Below are 21,320 nucleotides of genomic sequence, written 5' to 3'. Positions count from 1 at the left end.
TCCATCAGTCACAGAGCAGCTTCATCTGATGTTGGTGACCTGTGAAATTGCTTACGTTCAGTAGGAAACACCTGTCAGTGCTGAGCCGTCTCCTAGACATACTGAGGCTTTCCAGGCCAGCTCCTGGCTGTCAGAGCTGCTCTTCTCTAATGCCCCTCTTCAGTCAAGGGCAGACAAAGTCAGACCACAAGGCATTAATCCACGACGTCCAGATTTTCGCTGGTCAAGATTTTGTCAGTTAAGACCAGGAGGATGTCCAGAGGGCATAGTCTTTGTTGGACTAGGGCTAGTTGTAGGATGAGTTGTTGAGTTATCTGATGTGCCAACGACTGCACGGCAGCATTTAAGTTGTTGGACAGGATACACTGACCAACTGTAACACAGGCAATGACCAGAAGCAAAAGGATCATGAGTCTTGTGACAAGACTTAAAGCCAGGGTCCCAGATTATAAAACCCAGGCAATGAAAGCATGTCCCAGAATCCAGCTGGGTCTTTTAGAGAATCAGATGGATTTTTTGTTTATCCTAATATCCACAGTTGTGCTTGCCCTGTAGTTCATAAATGCAGCAAGAAGTACAAACCACCCTCCACCAGCTTAGAGGAAATCAAGGTGTTCAAAGGGGACATGAGCATCCTGTCCAGTCTTGTCAGGATTGTGTTGTTGGCAGGTAGGATATGCAGTGGAAAACTCCTCAGTGGTATCTTTAAAATTACCCTACTAATGCTGGTTCAATACTGTTGCCAATTTTTCTCTGCTTTATGGGTAATATCACTACTTTTTGATATTTTTAATATCACAATATTTGCTAAATTTCACTTTTTATCATGGTCACCTCCTTACATATAGAAAAGCATGTCAAAGCTCTTTAATTCACTGTCAATTTTATAGGGGCTCGTGTGATGGGCATTTGTTTCTTTTTTTTTTTTTTTTTTGCTGTTCACGGGCCTCTCACTGTTGTGGCCTCTCCCTTTGCGGAGCACAGGCTCCGGACGCGCAGGCCCAGCAGCCATGGCTCACGGGCCCAGCCGCTCTGCGGCATGTGGGATCCTCCCAGACTGGGGCACAAACCCGTATCCCCTGCATCGGCAGGCGGACTCTCAACCATTGCGCCACCAGGGAGGCCCTGGGCATTTGTTTCTAAAGCATTTCAATGTCATGGACTATCTCCAAATCATCTACGTATCCTATCAGTATATTTACTTTTGTTATTTGGCAGATCTGGGAGAGGGCATTGAATGGGTACAATTTTTGAGAAAACCTTATAATTCAAGGGTAAATTGAGTGTGATGACACTTTTTTTTTTTTTTTTTTTTTTTGCAGTACGCGGGCCTCTCACTGTTGTGGCCTCTCCCGTTGCGGAGCACAGGCTCCAGACGCACAGGCTCGGCGGCCATGGCTCACGGGCCCAGCCGCTCCGCGTCATGTGGGATCCTCCCGGACCGGGACACGAACCCGTGTCCCCTGCATCGGCAGGCGGGCTCTCAACCACTGCGCCACCAGGGAAGCCCCTGATGACACTTTTAATTTTACTTTCTAAGTATGAATAATCTATATATACAATTAAATCAGAGTTATCCAAGGGAGTCTTCAGAAGGTCAGTGCAGGGTATAGATAGTTCCCTGAGGCAAGCAATTATGGGCTGTCCCTTTGTGGGAGAGGGAAGGAGGTGGCTGGGTTTAGAGCGGGGCAGTGATGCGTGACGGAAGAGCACCAGTACTTCATAGGTTAGGTGACTAGCTGAAAGATGCTGAGAGCTTACTGTCAATGGAAGAATCTATACAGCACAGCATGGGAAACCATTAAGATGAGTGGAGACCCTAGAACTAAACCAGCTGAAGTTTTCACACTTTTGTTGTCACTGCTGTGGTTCTTAGACAAGATGGATATATATATGTTTTGGCTACTGGAGCTAAAGAAAGACTGAGATAAGCAAAGGGCCTCTGGTGATTTCCATTTAACTGAAGCAGTTCCCTAGTGCCTGTTCAGATTTATAATAAAAGGAAAGGGGGTGGGGCAAGAGGAGGATTTGTGAATCCAGAACAATGGAGGAAACTTTTGGAAGATAGTTTGATTGTACCAGTCTTTGTGTCCTAGGACTATGTTTCTTTTAACTTGAAAAACATATTCATTGAAAGATATTTAATAGACCTTACTTATATATAACTAACCTAGGAAGATCAACTCCTTTTTTAATTTGTCACGATTGTTTTAATATTCAGTTTGGTAGGGACTTCCCTGGTGGCGCAGTGGTTAAGAATCTGCCTGCCAATGCAGGGGACGGTTCGAGTCCTGGTCCAGGAAAATCCCACATGCCGTGGAGCAACCAAGCCCGTGTGCCACAACTACTGAGCCTGCACTCTAGAGCCCGCGACCCACAACTACTGAGCCCATGTGCCACAACTACTGAAGCCCGTGCGACTACAGCCTGTGCTCCGCAACAAGAGAAGCCACCGCAATGAGAAGCCCACGCACCACAACGAAGAGCAGCCCCTGCTCGCCACAACTAGAGAAAGCCCGTGCGCAGCAACGAAGAGCCAACGCAGCCAAAGTATAAATTAATTAATTAATTAAAAGAAAATAAGCTTGGTAGACAAAAATTCTTGCAATAGAATTGAAGAAATAGAATTGGAGAAACTTTGGACAAACTTAATCATTCCTATTGCTCTTACTTTTATGTGGTTAACAGCAAATCTTTATTTATGCCATCTAATGGCCACTTTAGAAAATCCACAGATAGTGTAGGCATAAAATTCATCCTAACAATTTTATTATTTTGAATCTAGATATGACTTTGGGAAAAGCAAAATCAAGACTAGTTTTTATAGAAGACAAGATATGTGATAAGTACCCCAAAATAGGAAATAATTTGATGAAAAATACCTTAGTTTACCCAAATTCTAGTTTTACTTTTATTTTACATTATTCATGCACAGATTGTAGTCATTACTAATATACCTTTATATGCAAGTATTTAGGCATGTGTAAATATATTTAAGACATTTAAAGCTTATATTGAATACCTATAGATTTAAAACATAATTTATCAGTATATTAAATAAAAAATGTACATATCACTAAATTTACCATGTTAATAAGCAGAAAATCATATCCATTATGTTAAATACATATTTGTATTTCTCTGTAATTACTGTGCCTGGTATAATTAACTGTTTATATTCTCTTTAACTGAAGTGATCAACTATTTTTCTTTTCTCCAGAAAATAAAGAAAATTAGAGAACAGAAAATGAATTGTTTGGCTATTTTTTTCTTCATGAGCACTCATTTCATATCATTTTAATAATTTTGAGGGAAAAAGAAACATAAATAATATTATTCAAAGGCATTTTCACCGTTTGTTAATGGATTGCCATTCTGAGAAATAAGGGTAAAAATTTTATTTAGTGACTAATGTTTTATATCAGTTTCTTATTTAGAAACTGTCCAGACTTCCAGTTTTAATTAATTAATTGTTTACCAAGGTCTTAAAGCTGAGAAAAGTTTAAATGTATAAAACAGATTTTGACACAAATACATAAAAAGAGAGCAACAGATGGTTTAGACAGTAACTTGGACCCTTGATATTTTTATCAAGCTGTGTGATCAAAAAGCCAGTATTTAATACTCCTCAAAGTATAGAAAGGAAGGAGAGGATATTAAATATCCTCTACATTAAATAAAATGGTCTTTTTTTTTTAAAGAAAAGCAAACAATGTCTTCATGGAGGTTTCTTCACTTTTTGTTCTTTTTTGTTCTAAAGTACCTCCCAAACATACAATGTTGCTCGTGTCAAAAGCTCCCTAAAATGGCCAGCGCAATTCCAGATTGTCCTTGGTGAAACTGTGACAGAATGATAAGCATACTAGTTAGTATTGTTAACAAGAAAAGATGAAGAAAACACGTGTTTGGCCTGAAAGAGGCACCATTTAGATTGAGAAGACCTTGAGAACTGGAATGGCCCTTAAAAATAGTGCTTGGGTAACTTTTTGTCTCCCCTGAGCCTGACCAAAGGCCAACGGTCACCTAGGAGTGGCCAGAAAAACCTTCTGAAATAAAGCAATTCTCTGAGACACAAAGACAGGACAGAAGAAGTCCTTGTAAGGTTTGAAATGATGGGAGACAAAGGAGTACCATTCTGGGGAATCCCCTGGATCCAACTTAAGGATGGACTGACTGGGCTTGGCAGGTTGACTTTACAAAGGCCTCCCTGATCCTGGCCCCTGGTGGGCACACCTTTGTGGAATTCCCCTCTTCCTTGAGTGTGGGCTGGACCTGTGACTTGCTTCCAACCAATGGAATGCAACAAAGGAGACAGAATCTAGGCCACTGCATTTATATGATTACCTAAGAGGGTAGCACCCATCTTATTAAAGTCTCTCACTCCAGTGTTGGTTTTGAAGAAGCAACTTGCCATGAATTTTATAACCACAAGGAAATGACTTCTGCCAACAACCTGGGAGAACTTGGAAGCAGATACCTGCCCTGTCAAGGATCTGAGGAGAACCCAGCTTTGGCTGAGGTCTTTCTTGAAGCCTTGTGAGACCCTAAGCAGATCAGCGAGCTAAGCTGTGCCCAGAGTCCTGACCCAGAGAAACAGCAGGGTGATGAGCACGTGTGGTTTTAAGCGGCTGAGACTGTGGTTAATACGTTACGTGACAACAGAAAACAAATGCTCTAGCCTATGCTCATCTCCCTACAGGCTTTTCCTCTTCTGGGCAATTTCATTTCTAAATATCCAACCTAACATTCAGGTATTTTCCTCTAGTCATGAGCAGCAGAGGTTAAAATTACTTACCAAAACTTTATTAGACTCTTTGGGTAAAAATTAAGCAACTGTCTTTTCCCCGTTTTAAACGTTAATATTAGCCTAGTAGAAGAGGCAGCAAAACATTAGCAGGGGCTGCTTTTATCAATATTTATACAGCTGGCCTCAATCCAACTCCAGCAAGGACAGCTTCTGTTGAGGCACACAGGTCTCTCTCCAGTTAGACCCAGCCCTTCGAAGTTAGTGTCCTTCTGCTTTATATCCTCTCCAGGCCGTACATATACTGGATATTCAATAATTGTGGAATTGAAAGTGTGATTGCCTTGAAGCTTATTAATTAATGATATCTGGCTTCACTTCACACAGCACTTCTCCTTGATGCCAAAACTCTATGACAGGACAGATGCTGGGACCACAAGCAGTGAGTATGCCAATGTCACTGCTGCCTGAGCCAAATTTTACGAGACAAGGAAAACAAAGGGCAATAGAATCCTGAGTCCTCAGCATCATCTTTAGTTAGCTGCCACAGAATTTCCCAGTACTGAACCTCTCTTAAAATTCTTACTTCTCCCCACCCCTCCAGGTATCTGAAATAGAAATAAAAGGAAATAAAACAACTTTCCCTAGATGATTTTTCCCTTCTCTTTCTTTTAAATAGCAACCTCAACTGTTGGCAGAGGTTTCTAGGAATTCAAGGAACATCAATAAAGTTTAGGCCAAATGAGATTTATAATTAGAAAACAGATACTGTTTTGGGTATTAAATTTAAGGATAAAATGAAGCCAAGTCCACATACGTATTTATAGACACCACAGCACAGAGCAGCTGGTCCAGCTGCACCCAGTGTCTAATGCTTCTGGCTGAATCTCTGTTCTCCAGGGGAACAGACTAAGCTCCTTTAGGGCAGGGACCGCATTCTGGTCAGCTCTGGATTTCTCCAACACATAACACACTCTTCACTCAAAGGGCCACTCATAGAATGTGTTGAATTCAATTAAACGAGAAAACAATTTTTTAAAAAAAGTTAACGACGATTGCTAAGGTGACATCTGAACCCACATGTTCAAACACTGCCATCCTTACCCATTTTCCAGTGAAACTACTGGAGGGAAAGGGGAAAGAATTAAACCAATTAATAGCACTAAAACCTCCAAGCCTACCTAAGGACGAATCACACCATGTCTAGCCAGTGAAAATGACTAGAATTTAAAACATATTTTAATGAGAACACTTTCTCACCATCTTTAAATAGAAATGACTTGCACTTTTTACTCTGAAGCCGCGAGGCCATCAGGACTTATTCACTTCCTGGTCCGTGGGGTTCTGAAGCCACCCCACCACCAGCTCTCCAGTGCTCTTGAGGCACGTGCTGGACATGTCCTCCTCTGTTGGGAGACCTTGTGGCAGCTTCAGGGGCTTGATTCTGTGACATAAGGGAATGCTTTTAGAGTTATACTAGGTAACACGTCTTAAGAAACTGCTGGAATAACAAACAACAAACCTTATCAAATGTTTAACCACTTTCAGTTTTGCATTCACCGAAGGGATATTCTTGTGAACTTGAGGAGTATGTGCCTACAAACAAAGGAAACAATGTTATGGATCAATTTCAAAAGCACAGATGGTCCCATGTTACAGGAAAAGGTTAAGGTGTAGGCTCATTCTGTCTAAATCAAACTTCCAAATATATTACATGAAATAATACATTTAAAGAAAGTTTTAAAAGTGGAAAATTTAAAGCAAATTTAAACAACACTAAAGATGACTAAAATAGTTACATACTTTTTGTAACCCAAGCATCTTTATTATATCTTTCTCCCAATATGGACGTCTTTTTGTACTTTTTATTCTGGTAACAATATGCAGTTTATGAGGTTGCTGTGGATCCCCACCATATTTTTCATGATCTTCAGGTGAAGGCTGAAAAACCTGGAAAGGAAGAATTATAAACGGTGAATTTTCAATTTACACAGCTTCTATGTACCTCCTTTATTGTTTTTTCCTTAAAAAAACTTCAAACAACTACATAATGATTTCATCCCTAATAGCTCTATAATCCTAACCCTCAAATTGAACATTTCTACCAGGCTGATTACTCAGATAGATGGAGTCTAAGAATTTCATACTCTAAGAAAAATACCACACAGGCAAGGGTTTGTTATGTTTTGCTTTTATGAAGAGAAAAGCAGGAGCAACCAGATGACACTAAAGAGTTCAAATGTCAAGAGAATATATTGCATTCTATGAGCTGGGCCTTGGGCTGCATCCCCTCCCCCATTCAAGTAGGGGGACAAACAAAAACTTACAATGACAATAACACATGAGTATTATAAAAAGTACGTATTCACTGCAACCCCGAATAAGGATGTATGTATAACATTATTTGTAATACTGAATTTTTTTTTTTTTTTTTTTGCGGTAAGCAGGCCTCTCACTGTTGTGGCCTCTCCCGTTGTGGAGCACAGGCTCCGGACGCACAGGCTCAGCGGCCCTGGCTCACGAGCCCAGCCGCTCCGCGGCATGTGGGGTCTTCCCGGACCGGGGCACGAACCTGTGTCCCCTGCATTGGCAGGCGGACTCTCAACCACTGCGCCACCAGGGAAGCCCAATACTGAAAATTTTAAAGGCCAGATCTATATTCCTCAAGAGAATAGCTAAATACATTATGATGCATACATTCTAAATAAAACTAAAAATAATATAACTAAATAAAATACGATGCAAATAAATTATGATGAATCCTACTGGCTATAATGCTACCATTAAAACAAATAAGGTTTACTAACTTTGTAAGTACTAACATTGAAGGATGGTCATAATATATTGAGCAAAAAAACCAAATTTCCACACCACTGTGTAACAGGATCTTGTATTTCTTTCTTCTACACCATGATGAGTGTGTATATATGATATATTCTGTAACTACTAATTCTAAGAATATGATCCTAAGTTCTATTTTTTATTGTTTTTAACATCTTTATTGCAGTATAATTGCTTTACAATGGTTAGTTTCTGCTTTATAAGAAAGTGAATCAGCTATACATACACATATATCCCCATATCTCCTCCCTCTTGCATTTCCCTCCCATCCTCCCTATCCCACCCATCTAGGTGGTCACAAACCACCGAGCTGATCTCCCTGTGCTATGCAGCTGCTTCCCAGTAGCTATCTATTTTACATTTGGTAGTGTATATATGTCCATGCCACTCACTTCATCTCAGCCTACCCCTCCCACTCCCCACATCCTCAAGTCCATTACCTATGTCTGCGCAGTTATTCCTGTCCTGCCCCTAGGTTCTTCAAAACCCCCTTTTTTTTTAGATTCCATATATATGTGTTAGCATATAGTATTTGTTTTTCTCTTTCTGACTTACTTCACTCTGCATGACAGACTCTAGGTCCATCCACCTCATTACAAATAACTCAATTTCGTTTCTCATTATGGCTGAGTAATATTCCATTGTATATATGTGCCACATCTTCTTTATCCATTCACCTATTGATGGACACTTAGGTTGCATCAATATCCTGGCTATTGTACATAGAGCTGCGATGAACAATGTGGTACATGACTCTTTTTGAATTATGGTTTTCTCAGGTTATATGCCCAGTAGTGGGATTGGTGGGTCATATGGTAGTTCTACTTTTAGTTTTTTAAGGAACCTCCATACTGTTCTCCATAGTGACTGTATCAGTTTACATTCCCACCAACAGCACAAGATGGTTCCCTTTCCTCCACACCCTCTCCGGCATTTATTGTTTGTAGATTTTTTTGATGATGGCCATTATGACTGGTATGAGGTGATACCTCATTGTAGTTTTGATTTGCATTTCTCTAATGATTAGCGATGTTGAGCATTCTTTCATGTGTTTGCTGGCAATCTGTATATCTTCTTTGGAGAAATGTCTACTTAGGTCTTCTGCCCATTTCTGGATTGGGTTGTTTGTTTTTTTGATATTGCGCTGCATGAGCTGCTTGTATATTTTGGAGATTAATCCTTTGTCAGCTGCTTCGTTTGCAAATCTTTTCTCCCGTTCTGAGGGTTGCCTTTTCATCTTGTTTATATTTTCCATCGCTGTGCAAAAGCTTTTAAGTTTCATTAGGTCCCATTTGTTTAGTTTTGTTTTTATGTCCATTTCTCTACGAGGTGGGTCAAAAAGGATCTTGCTGTGATTTATGTCATACAGTGTTCTGCCTATGTTTTCTTCTAAGAGTTTTATAGTGTCTGGCCTTACATTTAGGCGTTTAATCCATTTTGAGTTTATTTTTGTGTATGGTGTTAGGGAGTATTCTGATTTCATTCTTTCACATGTACCTGTCCAGTTTTCCCAGCACCACTTATTGAAGAGGCTGTCTTTTCTCCATTGTATACTCTTGCCTCCTTTATCAAAAATAAGGTGACCATATGTGCGTGGGTTTATCTCTGGGCTTTCTATGCTGTGCCATTGATCTATATTTCTGTTTTTGTGCCAGTACCATATTGTCTTGATTACTGTAGCTTTGTAGTATAGTCTGAGGTCCAGGAGCCTGTTTCCTCCAGCTCCATTTTTCTTTCTCAAGATTGCTTTGGCTACTCGGGGTCTTTTGTGTTTCCATACAAATTGTGAAATTTTTTGTTCTAGTTCTGTGAAAAATGCCATTGGTAGTTTGATAGGGATTGCATTGAATCTGTAGATTGCTTTGAGTAGTACAGTCATTTTCACAATACTGATTCTTCCATTCTAAGAACATGGTATATCTCTCCATCTGTTTGTATCATCTTTAAATTCTTTCAACAGTGTCTTATAGTTTTCTGCGTACAGGTCTTTTGTCTCCTTAGGTAGGTTTATTCCATGGTATTTTATTCTTTTTGTTGCAATGGTAAATGGGAGTGTCTCCTTAATTTCTCTTTCAGATTTTTCATCATTAGTGTACAGGAATGCCAGAAATTTCTGTGCATTAATTTTGTATCCTGCTACTCTACCAAATTCATTGATTAGTTCTAGTAGTTTTCTGGTATCATCTTTAGGATTCTCTATGTATAGTATCATGTCATCTGTAAACAGTGACAGCTTTACTTCTTTTACATTTGGATTCCTTTTATTTCTTTTTCTTCTCTGATTGCTGTAGCTAAAACTTCCAAAACTATGTTGAATAATAGTGGTGAGAGTGGACAACCTTGTCTTGTTCCTGATCTTAGAGGAAATGGTTTCAGTTTTTCACCACTGAGAATGATGTTGGCTGTGGGCTTGTCATATATGGCCTTTCTTATGCTGAGGTAGGTTCCCTCTATGCCTACTTACTGGAGGATTTTTATCATAAACGGGTGTTGAATTTTGTCAAAAGCTTTTTCTGCATCTATTGAGATGAGCATATGGTCTTTATCCTTCAATTAGTTAATATGGTGTATCACACTGGTTGATTTGCATATACTGAAGAATCCTTGCATCCCTGGGATAATCCCACTTGATCATGGTGTATAATCCTTTTAATGTGTTGTTGGATTCTGTTTGCTAGTACTTTGTTGAGGATTTTTGCATCTACGTTCATCAGTGATATTGGTCTTTAATTTTCTTTTTTTGTAGTATCTTTGTCTGGTTTTGGTATCAGGGTGATGGCGGCCTCATGGAATGAATTTCGGAATGTTCCTTCCTCCGCAATTTTTGGAAGAGTTTGAGAAGGATAGGTGTTAGCTCTTCTCTAAATGTTTGATAGAATTCACCTGTGAAGCCATCTGGTCCTGGACTTTTGTTTGTTGTAAGGTTTTTAATCACAGTTTCAATTTCATTACTTGTGGTTGGCCTGTTCATATTTTCTATTTCTTCCTGGTTCAGTCTTGGAAGCTTATACCTTTCTAAGAATTTGTCCATTTCTTCCAGGTTGTCCATTTTATTGGCATATAGTTGCTTGTAGCAATCTCTCATGATCCTTTGTATTTCTGCAGTGTGAGTTGTTACTTCTTTTTCATTCCTAATTCTGTTGATTTGAGTCTTTTCCCTTTTTTTCTTGATGAGTCTGGCTAATGGTTTATCAATTTTGTTTATCTTCTCAAAGAACCAGCTTTTAGTTTTACTGCATTTGCTACTGTTTCCTTTATTTCTTTTTCATTTATTTCTGATCTGATATTTATGATTTCTTTCCTTCTGCTAACTTTGGGGTTTTTTTGCTCTTCTTTCTCTAATTGCTTTAGGTGTAAGGTTAGGTTGTTTATCTGAGAAGTTTCTTGTTTCTTGAGGTAGGATTGTGTTGTTATAAACTTCCCTCTTAGAACTGCTTTTGCTGCATCCCATAGGTTTTGGGTCGTGTTTTCATTATCATTTGTTTCTAGGTATTTTTTGATTTCCTCTTTAATTTGTTCAGTGATCTCTTGGTTATTAAGTAGTGTAATGTTTAGCTTCCATGTGTTTGTATTTTTTAGATTTCTTCTTGTAATTGATATCTAATCTCATAGCTTTGTGGTCAGAAAAGATACGGATACAATTTCAATTTTCTTAAATTTACCAAGGCTTGATTTGTGACCCAATATATGATCTATCCTGGAGGATGTGCCATGAGCACTTGAGAAGAAAGTGTATTCTGTTGTTTTTGGATGGAATGTCCTATAAATATCAATTAAGTCCATCTTGTTTAATGTATAATTTAAAGCTTGTGTTTCCTTATTTATTTTCATTTTGGATGATCTGTCCATTGGTGAAAGTGGGGTGTTAAAGTCCCCTACTATGATTGTGTTACTGTCGATTTCCCCTTTTATGGATGTTACTATTTGCTTTATGTATTGAGGTGCTCCTATGGTGGGTGCATAAATATTTACACTTGTTTTATCTTCTTCTTGGATTGATCCATTGATCATTATGTAGTGTCCTTCTTTGTCTCTTATAATAGTCTTTATTTTATTTTACTATTATTTTTAATTAATTAATTAATTAATTTTACGCGGGCCTCTCACTGTTGTGGCCTCTCCCGTTGCGGAGCACAGGCTCCGGATGCGCAGGTTCAGTGGCCATGGCTCACGGGCCCAGCCGCTCCGCGGCATGTGGGATCTTCCCAGACCAGGGCACGAACCTGTGTCCCCTGCATTGGCAGGCGGACTCTCAACCACTGTGCCACCAGGGAAGCCCCCCAATAGTCTTTATTTTAAAGTCTATTTTGTCTGATATGAGAATTGCTACTCCAGCTTTCTTTTGATTTCCATTGCGATGGAATATCTTTTTCCATCCCCTCACTTTCAGTCTGTATGTGTCCCTAGGTCTGAAGTAGGTCTCTTGTAGACAGTATATATATGGGTCTTGTTTCTGTAACCATTCAGCCAGCCTGTGTCTTTTGGTTGGAGCATTTAATCCATTTACATTTAAGATAGTTATCGATATGTATGTTCCTATTACCATTTTCTTAATTGTTTTGGGTTTGTTATTATAGGTCTTTTTCTTTTCTTGTGTTTCCTGCCTAGAGAAGTTCCTTTAGCATTTGTTGTAAAGCTGGTTTGGTGGTGCTGAATTCTCTTAGCTTTTGCTTGTCTGTAAAGGCTTCAATTTCTCTGTCGAATCTTAATGAAATCTTTGCTGGATAGAATAATCTTGGCTGTAGGTTTTTCCCTTTCATCACTTTAAATGTGTCCTGCCACTCCCTTCTGGCTTGCAGAGTGTCTGCTGAAAGATCAGCTCTTAACCTTATGGGGATTCCCTTGTATGTTATTTGTTGTTCTTCCCTTGCTGCTTTTTTTTTCTTTGTATTTAATTTTTGATATTTTGATTAATTTGTGTCTTGGCGTGTTTCTCCTTGGATTTATCCTGTATGGGACTCTCTGCGCTTCCTGGACTTGACTATTTCCTTTCCCATATTAGGGAAGTTTTCAACTAAAATCTCTTCAAATATTTTCTCAGTCCCTTTCATTTTCTCTTCTTCTTCTGGGACCCCTATAATTTGAATGTTGGTGAGTTTAATGTTGTTCCAGAGGTCTCTGAGACTGTCCTCAATTCTTTTCAGTCTTTTTTCTTTATTCTGCTCTGCAGTAGTTATTTCCACTATTTTATCTTCCAGGTCACTTATCTGTTCTTCTGCCTCAGTTTTTCTGCCATTGATTCCTTCTGGAGAACTTTTAATTTCATTTATTGTGTTGTTCATCTTGTTTGTTTGCTCTTTAGTTCTTCTAGGTCCTTGTTAAACGTTTCTTGTATTTTCTCTATTCTACTTCCAAGATTTTGGATCATCTTTACTATCACTACTCTGAATTCTTTTTCAGGCAGACTGCCTATTTCCTCTTCATTTGTTTGGTCTGGTGGGTTTTCACCTTGCTCCTTCATCTTCTGTGTGTTTCTGTGTCTTCTCATTTTGCTTAACTTACTGTGTTTGGGGTCTCCTTTTCGCAGTCTGCAGGTTCATAGTTCCCGTTGTTTTTGGTGTCTGCCCCCAGTGGCTAAGGTTGGTTCAGTGGGTTGTGTAGGCTTCCTGGTGGAGGGGACTGTTGCCTGTGTTCTGGTGGATGAGGCTGGATCTTGTCTTTCTGGCGGGCAGGACCATGTCTGCTGGTATGTTTTGGGGTGTCTGTGACCTTATTATGATTTTAGGCAGCCTCTCTGCTAATGGGTGCAGTTGTGTTCCTGTCTTGCTAGATGTTTGGCATAGGGTGTCCAGCACTGTAGCTTGCTGGTCGTTGAGTGGAGCTGGGTGTTCAGTTTGAGATTGAGATCTCTGGGAGAGCTTTCGCCGTTTGATATTACGTGGAGCCGGGAGGTCTCTGGTGGACCAATGTCCTGAACTAGGCTCTCCCAACTCAGAGGTACAGGCCTGACACCTGGCCGGAGCACGAAGACACTGTCAGCCACACAGCCAGTTATGTGGGGAGCTTCTTGCCTTTTGGGAAGTCTGAGGTCTTCTGCCAGCGTGCAGTAGGTGTTCCGTAGGAGTTGTTCCACATGTAGATGTATTTCTGATGTATTTGTCGGGAGGAAGGTGATCTCCACGTGTTACTCCTCCGCCATCTTGAAGGTCTCTCCCCTAAATTCTAAATATGATTCTAACAATTATATATATATGTGTGTGTATGTGTGTATGTGTATATATATGTATACATATATATATATTTATCCTTATATGTATAAAGGTGTCAAAAACATTAGGTCAAGAGTCATACATCTGGGGAATCAGACTGAGAAAGGCCAAAAAAAAAGATGGTACTTTAATCAAAAAAGATATTATTCAATCATTAACTTATCCACAGAGGGTTCACATTACACTGCTAAATGATGAAAGCAGCTGGAGAAGCATTATAGCCAAGATGATGCACATCTTCAAAAATATTTAACAGAAAAGTATGTGGAGGGTGTTAGCAGTATTTGCCTCCAGGTGGGTAGGATGAAGGGTATTTTTCTAGAGATTTTGATGGGGTAGGTGTGCCAAAGAAAAGGAGAGAAGAATTAAAGAAACAGTGTGAGGAGCATGAAATATTCAGGAAAAGTAAGTGGTTCTGTGTGACTAAGGTAGAAAAAAATAGGAAAAGCAATGCACGGGGAGAAGTTAAACTAAGCTTAACTATGCTGAGTCTACAGAAATTTCCAGAATGGATATAAGGCTATTGGAGGTTTGAAGCAAAATGACGTTTCAAAAATAGATTCAGAAAGTCTGCCATCTTCTCGGTCTGCCGGCTTTCCAAATAAGAGTCGCTATTCCTTGCCCTAACACCTCATCTCCCAATTTATTGGCCTGTCCTGCGGTGAGCAGAGTGAGCTTGGACTCGGTAACAGTAACATGTTTTTCAAAAACAGTAACGTAAAAACTTACTTTATCTGGAATTCTTGACTTCGTAAATTTGTGACGAATCCAATCTGTACAAACAAGGGGCTCCACACCTTTTGTCATCATCTAAAATATGCCATAAAACATTTGATTTTTAGAACTCTATCTAGTGCAGAAATCATAACCTACCAATTTTTAGGTGACAAAATCTGTTCTCACCTAACCTGTAATTAGTAAACATTTATCTCAGCCCCCTAGCTGAATGAATACATCTCATCTTACCACTAACATAAAGAAAAAGCACATTAAATATAAACTTCTAGACCAGCAGTTGGCAATATTCTTCTGTAAAGAACCAGACAGTAAATATTTCCAGCTCTGGGGCTACACAGTTTCCACAGCCAAGTCTCAGCTCTGCCACAGGAGGGCGAAAGCAGTTGTCGACAATATGTAAACAAATTGGTGTGGCTATGTTTCAATAAAACTTTTACAAAAATAGGTGGTGGGCTGAATTTGGCTTGTAGGTTGTAGTTTGTCAGTGTGCTCTAGACAACATACAATAATTCAGCTTCAGCAATACAGGGTAAAAGAAAGCCAAAATGAGTTTCCAGTTTTCTTTCTAGTCCCAAGAATGCCATCAACTCCTATTTCCTATCTCTTGTTCCCTTTCTACAATCTTCCAGTTGTGTTTCTCTCAGGCTGCTGAAGAAAAAGGATTCACTGCTAATCCTTCATACCAGGAAACTCCTCTGGGTGGGAAATAATCATTCCCTTCATGCCCTCCCTGTACTGCAGAGATGGTATCAACAATGGGAGAATAAGCAGGAGGGAATTGGGGGTTAGGGGGAGACTGGTGAAGGACATGGGCTTTGACATACCAGGAACATTGGGCCTCTAATCCTGCTCTGTACGTACCAGCTGTGACATATGAGATACTTACCCTCTCGGAGGTCGGTTTCCTCGGCTATAAAAAGGAAATAATACTTACCACCCAGGATTAATCTGAGGTTAAGGTAAGTGCGTAAAGCACCTGGCATTATTATTATCTAAAGGCAGCAGCAGGTCCTATCTAGACTCTGGACCTCATGAATAGATTAGGCTGCACCACTGAAATTTCTAAAAGACTGGAAGGAAATACATGAAAGTACAAACATTAATGGTCTCTGGGAAATTGTTTCTCTTCTTTCTGCTTTTCTACATTTTTCTAATTTTCTATTACTGAAAATGGACTTTTCATAACTGAAGGGAAAAAAACATCTAAAACTTTCAAAAGATTAAGGTGGGCCATGGGGAATCAACACTAGACATTTTTTACCAGCATTGTCTCCAGGAAAAGGTCTTTTGTGATTTCAGATCTTTAGGGATAAAACAGCAGATATACCACAAATAAAATTAACCCTTGACATTAAAAAAGTATATATATATATATATATATATATATATATATATAAAGAAACTTAAATTTTTAACTTGCCTGTATGTTTTGTTAATTAGAAAAGAGAGAAAAAGTTCTTAAGGAATAGGAAAAAAAAAGATAATTCTTGAAAAGAAATACTTACTTGTAGTCTGCCTGGGGGCCTCTGAACTATTGAGCGCAAAATCCCTGCCATGAGTGTGGTGACTGTTCTCCTTAGGGGCTGTGAGAAGTAGAAAACAGATCTGTGGGTCAGGTATGTCTTAGAAATGGATAGCTCAAACTGAAAAACTGGATGAAGTTTAACAGCAAAATCTTGATTGTTTTAATACACAAAGGACAAGAATTAAGTTACAATAGATGTTTTATTGAGAGTTCAAGAAAACCATAGGAAGTAATTATACATTAACCATATCCCATTTTCACCAAAGAGTTAAATTACACCCTAGGCTGATTCAACAAAAATAGGCAATGGAAGTTACTATCATTTAAAAAATCTTCAACAGCAAGGGCAGATATAAAGAATGCTTTGCTATAGAATCAAAAAAAAATTGAAAAGCTGGAAGAGACTGAAGAAATCCAAACTCCTAATTAGAACTGACAACGCTCTTACTTTATTTATGAGGAAAATGAATCCCAGAGAGTTCAATCATTTACCGAAGGGCATCCAGCTTTCAAGAGAGTATATGGTCTGGAACCCAAACCTCCTAATACCTAATACAGCACATTTTCACTAAATCATAACACCCTTCTGTTAAATAAAGCAGAATGTTCTCTTTTGCTTATTTATATTTTTAGACTATTCTTAACGAACATGCATTGCATTTATAAACTAAAAGTCATGTTTATTTAGACAAAAAACAATTATAGCCTACTGACTTAAACTTAAACTGAATGCAGAAAGATTAAGTTCATGAACTACATGTATATTTTGGACAGGTTACTTAATTTGTATGTTTCAATTTTTTCCCCCAAAGAACAGAAAGAAAATAATACCTATCTTGCAAATGAAGTACTCTGAAAACACCTAAAACAGTACTTGGCACATAAGAAGCCCTCAATAAATGGTAGTTTTTACTATTATAATATCATTAAATTATTACAAAGCTATAATAAGAATACACTAACATGCCAAAATAGGGCAAGTGCTGTATTTCAGTGCCCACCAGATTCTGGCTCACTCAAGCTCTGCAGGTCTTTCCTGTGGTGTGGACAAAGCAATGAAGCTACTGGAATCAATGCGAGATGTCCCATTAGAAGGGCCTGACTTCAGAAAAAGTCTCAGCAACCGAACCAGTCCCTCAAAACTAATTACGTATCAGTTTGAGAAGAGTTAACTACTATATCCTTAGCGCCCTGAAAACAAGAATTTTGTCTTGTTCGTCTTCTACTCTCGGCATCTGGCACACCATCTGATGGAGAGTAGGCACCCAGTGTTTGTTGATGAATGTCTGAATCAGTTAATGGGTTAGATCCATGGTCCGCTCAACTCAGAATTCAGAAGTACATCAGAATTTCAGAGCTGCCATTCAGACTTGAGACCTCAAACATTACAATACAGCAGAGCAATTTCTAGTTCAAATCATCCAGTTTGCTTGGCCGGTTGTTTAGATCCCTTGTATCAAGGCTTCTTTAGAAGAGACGCTTAATCCTCCCGCCCTCCAATCAAATAGACAATGCTAAATCATTTTCTCTACCATACTCATTCCTCTTAAGCGTTAGGTACTAACCCAACTTATTTAGCTTCACTCTTTGTTAAATCTTTCTCTTATCACTTAGATTTCAACAAGAGCCTCCTAACTGGCCTTCCTGCTTCTATTCTAACTTCCCCAAGGTCTTTTCTCCACAGCAGCAATCATCTCATTAAGTCCGAAATCAGATAATGTCAACTCCTCAGCTCAAAACCTTCCAATGAGCCAGGTTTCTCATTATTAGAGTAGGAGGTTACACACAGGCCAGAGAGGAAGACTACAATGATCCATGTGATCCAATGACAGAGGATTAGTGTTGGAACTCATGTTTAGCTTAATATAGATATGCTGGATATAGAAATAATTATAGATACATATACACACATGGGTTAGCTCTGTTAGCTGAGAGGACCTAAAGGCAAAGGCATCCCAGTAGCGATGAGCATGCCCAGTGCCCAGATCTTAGTTTCTAATGGCATTCTCTAAAAAAAACAACCAGGACTCCTTGGAGAAATGGCTGATTATATGGCTGTAGCAGGGAATATATAATGATGAGTCTGGAGCACCTAGTGCTAGAAAGGAACTACTCAAAAAATCAAAATGATGGGGGTATGTCAAAGGGACCAGAAGCCAAATAAAAGAGCTACCCAGTGGCTACAGCTGAAATAATATGAGCAACAAAATAAGTAACAAAGTATTGGTTTATAATGCAAAACATAAACTAACCATGAGTCCATACTGATATCAATAGATGAATAAATTAATTAATGAGGGAGAACAAACAAATCTCCCTTACAGAAGAATTTCAAATAATTTATGTAGATACTCCCCTCTCAAAGAGGTGGAGTAAAGCTATCAACCCTGAGGCATGGGCTATACTTAAACACTTGTTACCAGAATATAGTATAGAAAGGGGGGAAAATACCATTATATTAGAGGAACTTAACAAACACTATGTCATGGGGGTGATCAAGATTAACATCAATTGTGATAAAAGTCAAGTTGATAGCATGTATCCTTGATATGATGGAATGACAATGGCACTTCACCTCTATGTCTTCCTTCCAAAAACCCCTAACACTTCTCTAACAGAATAATATCAGACAAACTCCAATTGAAGGACATTGGACAAAATACTTGACTAGGACCTCCTCAAATCCCTGACTGCCTCGAAACTGTCAAGGTCATCAAAACCAAGGAAAGTCATAGTCAAACTGTCATAGTCAAGAGAAGCATTTGACAACTAAACATAATGTGGTATCTTGGATGGGATTCTGGAACAGTAAAAGGACATCAGGTAAAAACTAAGAAAATCTGGGCTTCCCTGGTGGCGCAGTGGTTGAGAATCTGCCTGCCAATGCAGGGCACACGGGTTTGAGCCCTGCTCTGGGAAGATCCCACATGCCGCGGAGCAACTGGGCCCATGAGCCATGGCCGCTGAGCCTGCGCATCCGGAGCCTGTGCTCCACAACGGGAGAGGCCGCGATAGTGACAGGCCCGCGCACCGCGATGAAGAGTGGCCCCTGCTCGCCACAACTAGAGAAAGCCCTCACACAGAAACGAAGACCCAACACAGCCAAAAATAAATTAATTAATTAATTTAAAAAAAATTCGGGAGTCCATGTATTTTAAAAAAAAAAAAAAAAAACTAAGAAAATCTGAATGAAGTATGACCTTTAGTTGATAATGTATCAATACTGGCTCATCAATTATAACGAATGTACCATACTAATGTAAGATGTTAGTAAAAGGGGAAACTTGGTGTGGGGGGTATGTAGGAACTCCATACTATTTTCATAGCGTTTCCATAAATCTAGTTATTCCAAAATTAAAAGTTTATTTATTACAAGACTAAAAAGCTCCAATGCCTCTCCATTTCAATCAGAGTGACAGCCAGTGCTAAACCCGCGCCTTGAGGATTTCACCTCCATACTCTTGCTCAATCGCTACACACACTGGCCCCGTTGCAGGTCCTGGAACCTGCCAGGCAGGCATACTCCCTTGACTGACTGTTCCCTCTCCTGGAATGCCCCTGCTATCCGCATAGTTAACTCTCTTACATCCTACAATTTCTGGCCTAAGTCTCATCTTCTCAATGAGTTCTACCCTGATTCCATTATTTAACATTTTGACCCACACTACAATTGTCAGCACTCCCAATCTCTCTTACTCTCCTTGATTTTCTTTCCATAGCATTTAACATCTTCTAACATAATTTAATTTTTTGTTAGGTTTGTGGTTTACTGTCTCTTCCCACCCAACAGCATGTTGGTTCCACAAGCACAAAGATTTTAAAATTTTCTTTTGTTTTAGGCTTGCTCTGTCTATTCACAGATGTATCCCAAGCATCTACCTAAAGCAGCACTGCCACGTAGCAGCCACTCAATTAATTTTTGCTGAATGAATGAAGTGTCATTTACATACTTCAGAATGTGTGACAGTCAAAACTTGTAAGTTTCAATAAAGGTTATTCTTAATAATTAGGCACATAACTCTTGGACCTTGAAGCAATTATACTGTCTTTCACCGTACAATTAAGTTTCTCTTGCAAAGACAAAAGCAGGAAAATAAACGCACCATATGAGAAGTATGATCCCACTTCCATTAATTAAAAAAAAAAAAGATGTCTGTGAATGTGTGTGTGAACAGAGAAGAACTCTGGAAGGCTATCAGAGAAACGTTAGCATACCCAGGGAGAGGAGGGTTGGCTACCAGGGCTATTTCCGCCCCTCCCCGACGTCCCACACCCCCGTAATGTCTGATAGGTTTGTTGTTACTCTTTTACAACGACCATGCGTGTAACTGTTCTTTAAAAAAAACTAATTCCTTTTCTAAAGAGACATAATGGTAAATGGGGGGGCACTACTGAAAATGCAGAACATAGGATTTCCCTTTCAATAAAGCGACAACTCTGAAGGCAAGAAATGTCTCTTTGAACTCCTAATGCCTTCTAGGTAGGCGTCCGAAGTGCCTCTTGGAATAAACAGAACTAAACAAAAAAACCGCGGAAAAAGCAGCTCTGGGTAGGTGGCGATCAAAACGCGGTTGCAAAATCACGGCTTTTAGTAAAACGGTAAATATTTTAACTGCCAACTTCAGAGGATTTACGTTCTAAAATGCGGCAATTTTTAAATTAGGCAATTTTGTATCTCCATCAACAATTCAAGTTAGGCTGACCCCAGAGGAAAGCCGAAGTTATGCATAAAGCAGAAGCACATTAAATGTTAAAACATACTTGAACTCCCTTTCCCGCCAGACTGCCCAGCCGAGGCGGCTCTGCCCTCGAGCCCCAGGAGGCGGGGCTCCACATGCCGCGTCCCAGGACTCCACAAACTGGGAAACGGGATCCAGCCGGCCAGTGGCTTTTCGGGAGCCCAAGGGACAGTACCTGGACGTAGTTCCATTCAGGTTACTGTGAGCCGTAAACACAGAATTGAATGGAGAAAATCAATCCGCATCTGCACAGGGTTCCCAGATATGTACTCCTGGCAAAAATGCACTACTTTCGGCCACTCATTCCCCACTCACCAGCAATTCCTAAGTGTCTTTCAGCCTGAAGCTCACCACTCAGGGGAACCGGAGCAGAGAAAGGACACAGAGTGCCACACTCAAACTCGGCCTTCACAGTGCACACACCCTGGCATTTTAGTTCCGGCCGAGTCCCTCCCACTCAGGCGCCATAAAAAGAGAGCGCAGGCGCACTGGAGTCACGTGACCGCTCCCGGGAGCGCTGCAGA

General features: G+C 39.7%; 1 protein-coding gene across 2 annotated transcripts; it reads right to left on the bottom strand.

Annotated features, from left to right (window-relative positions):
• Window positions 1-3,719: 3,719 nt before the first annotated feature.
• LOC307064293 (large ribosomal subunit protein uL30m) lies at window positions 3,720-21,232 on the bottom strand. 2 transcript variants are annotated; one of them, XR_013811287.1, is made up of 7 exons: window positions 21,112-21,232; window positions 16,038-16,115; window positions 14,524-14,604; window positions 6,548-6,694; window positions 6,267-6,340; window positions 6,005-6,188; window positions 3,720-3,840 (listed from the first exon to the last, which is right to left on the bottom strand). XR_013811287.1 is itself a non-coding variant. In XM_079720776.1 (6 exons), the coding sequence occupies exons 2-6, from the start codon at window positions 16,086-16,088 to the stop codon at window positions 6,056-6,058; spliced, it is 486 nt and encodes a 161-aa protein (XP_079576902.1). In that variant the 5' UTR covers window positions 16,089-16,115; window positions 21,112-21,232; the 3' UTR covers window positions 5,966-6,055. The 2 variants fall into 2 exon arrangements, 1 of the variants encoding a protein (XP_079576902.1); XM_079720776.1 differs by lacking the exon at window positions 3,720-3,840 and having other exon boundaries at window positions 5,966-6,188.
• Between the last annotated feature and the right edge of the window lie 88 nt (window positions 21,233-21,320).

The sequence above is a fragment of the Hyperoodon ampullatus genome (assembly GCF_949752795.1).
Source record: "Hyperoodon ampullatus genome assembly, chromosome: 15".
Taxonomy (NCBI): Eukaryota; Metazoa; Chordata; class Mammalia; order Artiodactyla; family Ziphiidae; genus Hyperoodon; species Hyperoodon ampullatus.
Note: the sequence above shows the minus strand (reverse complement) of the source record. Positions and strands in the feature narration are given on the sequence as shown.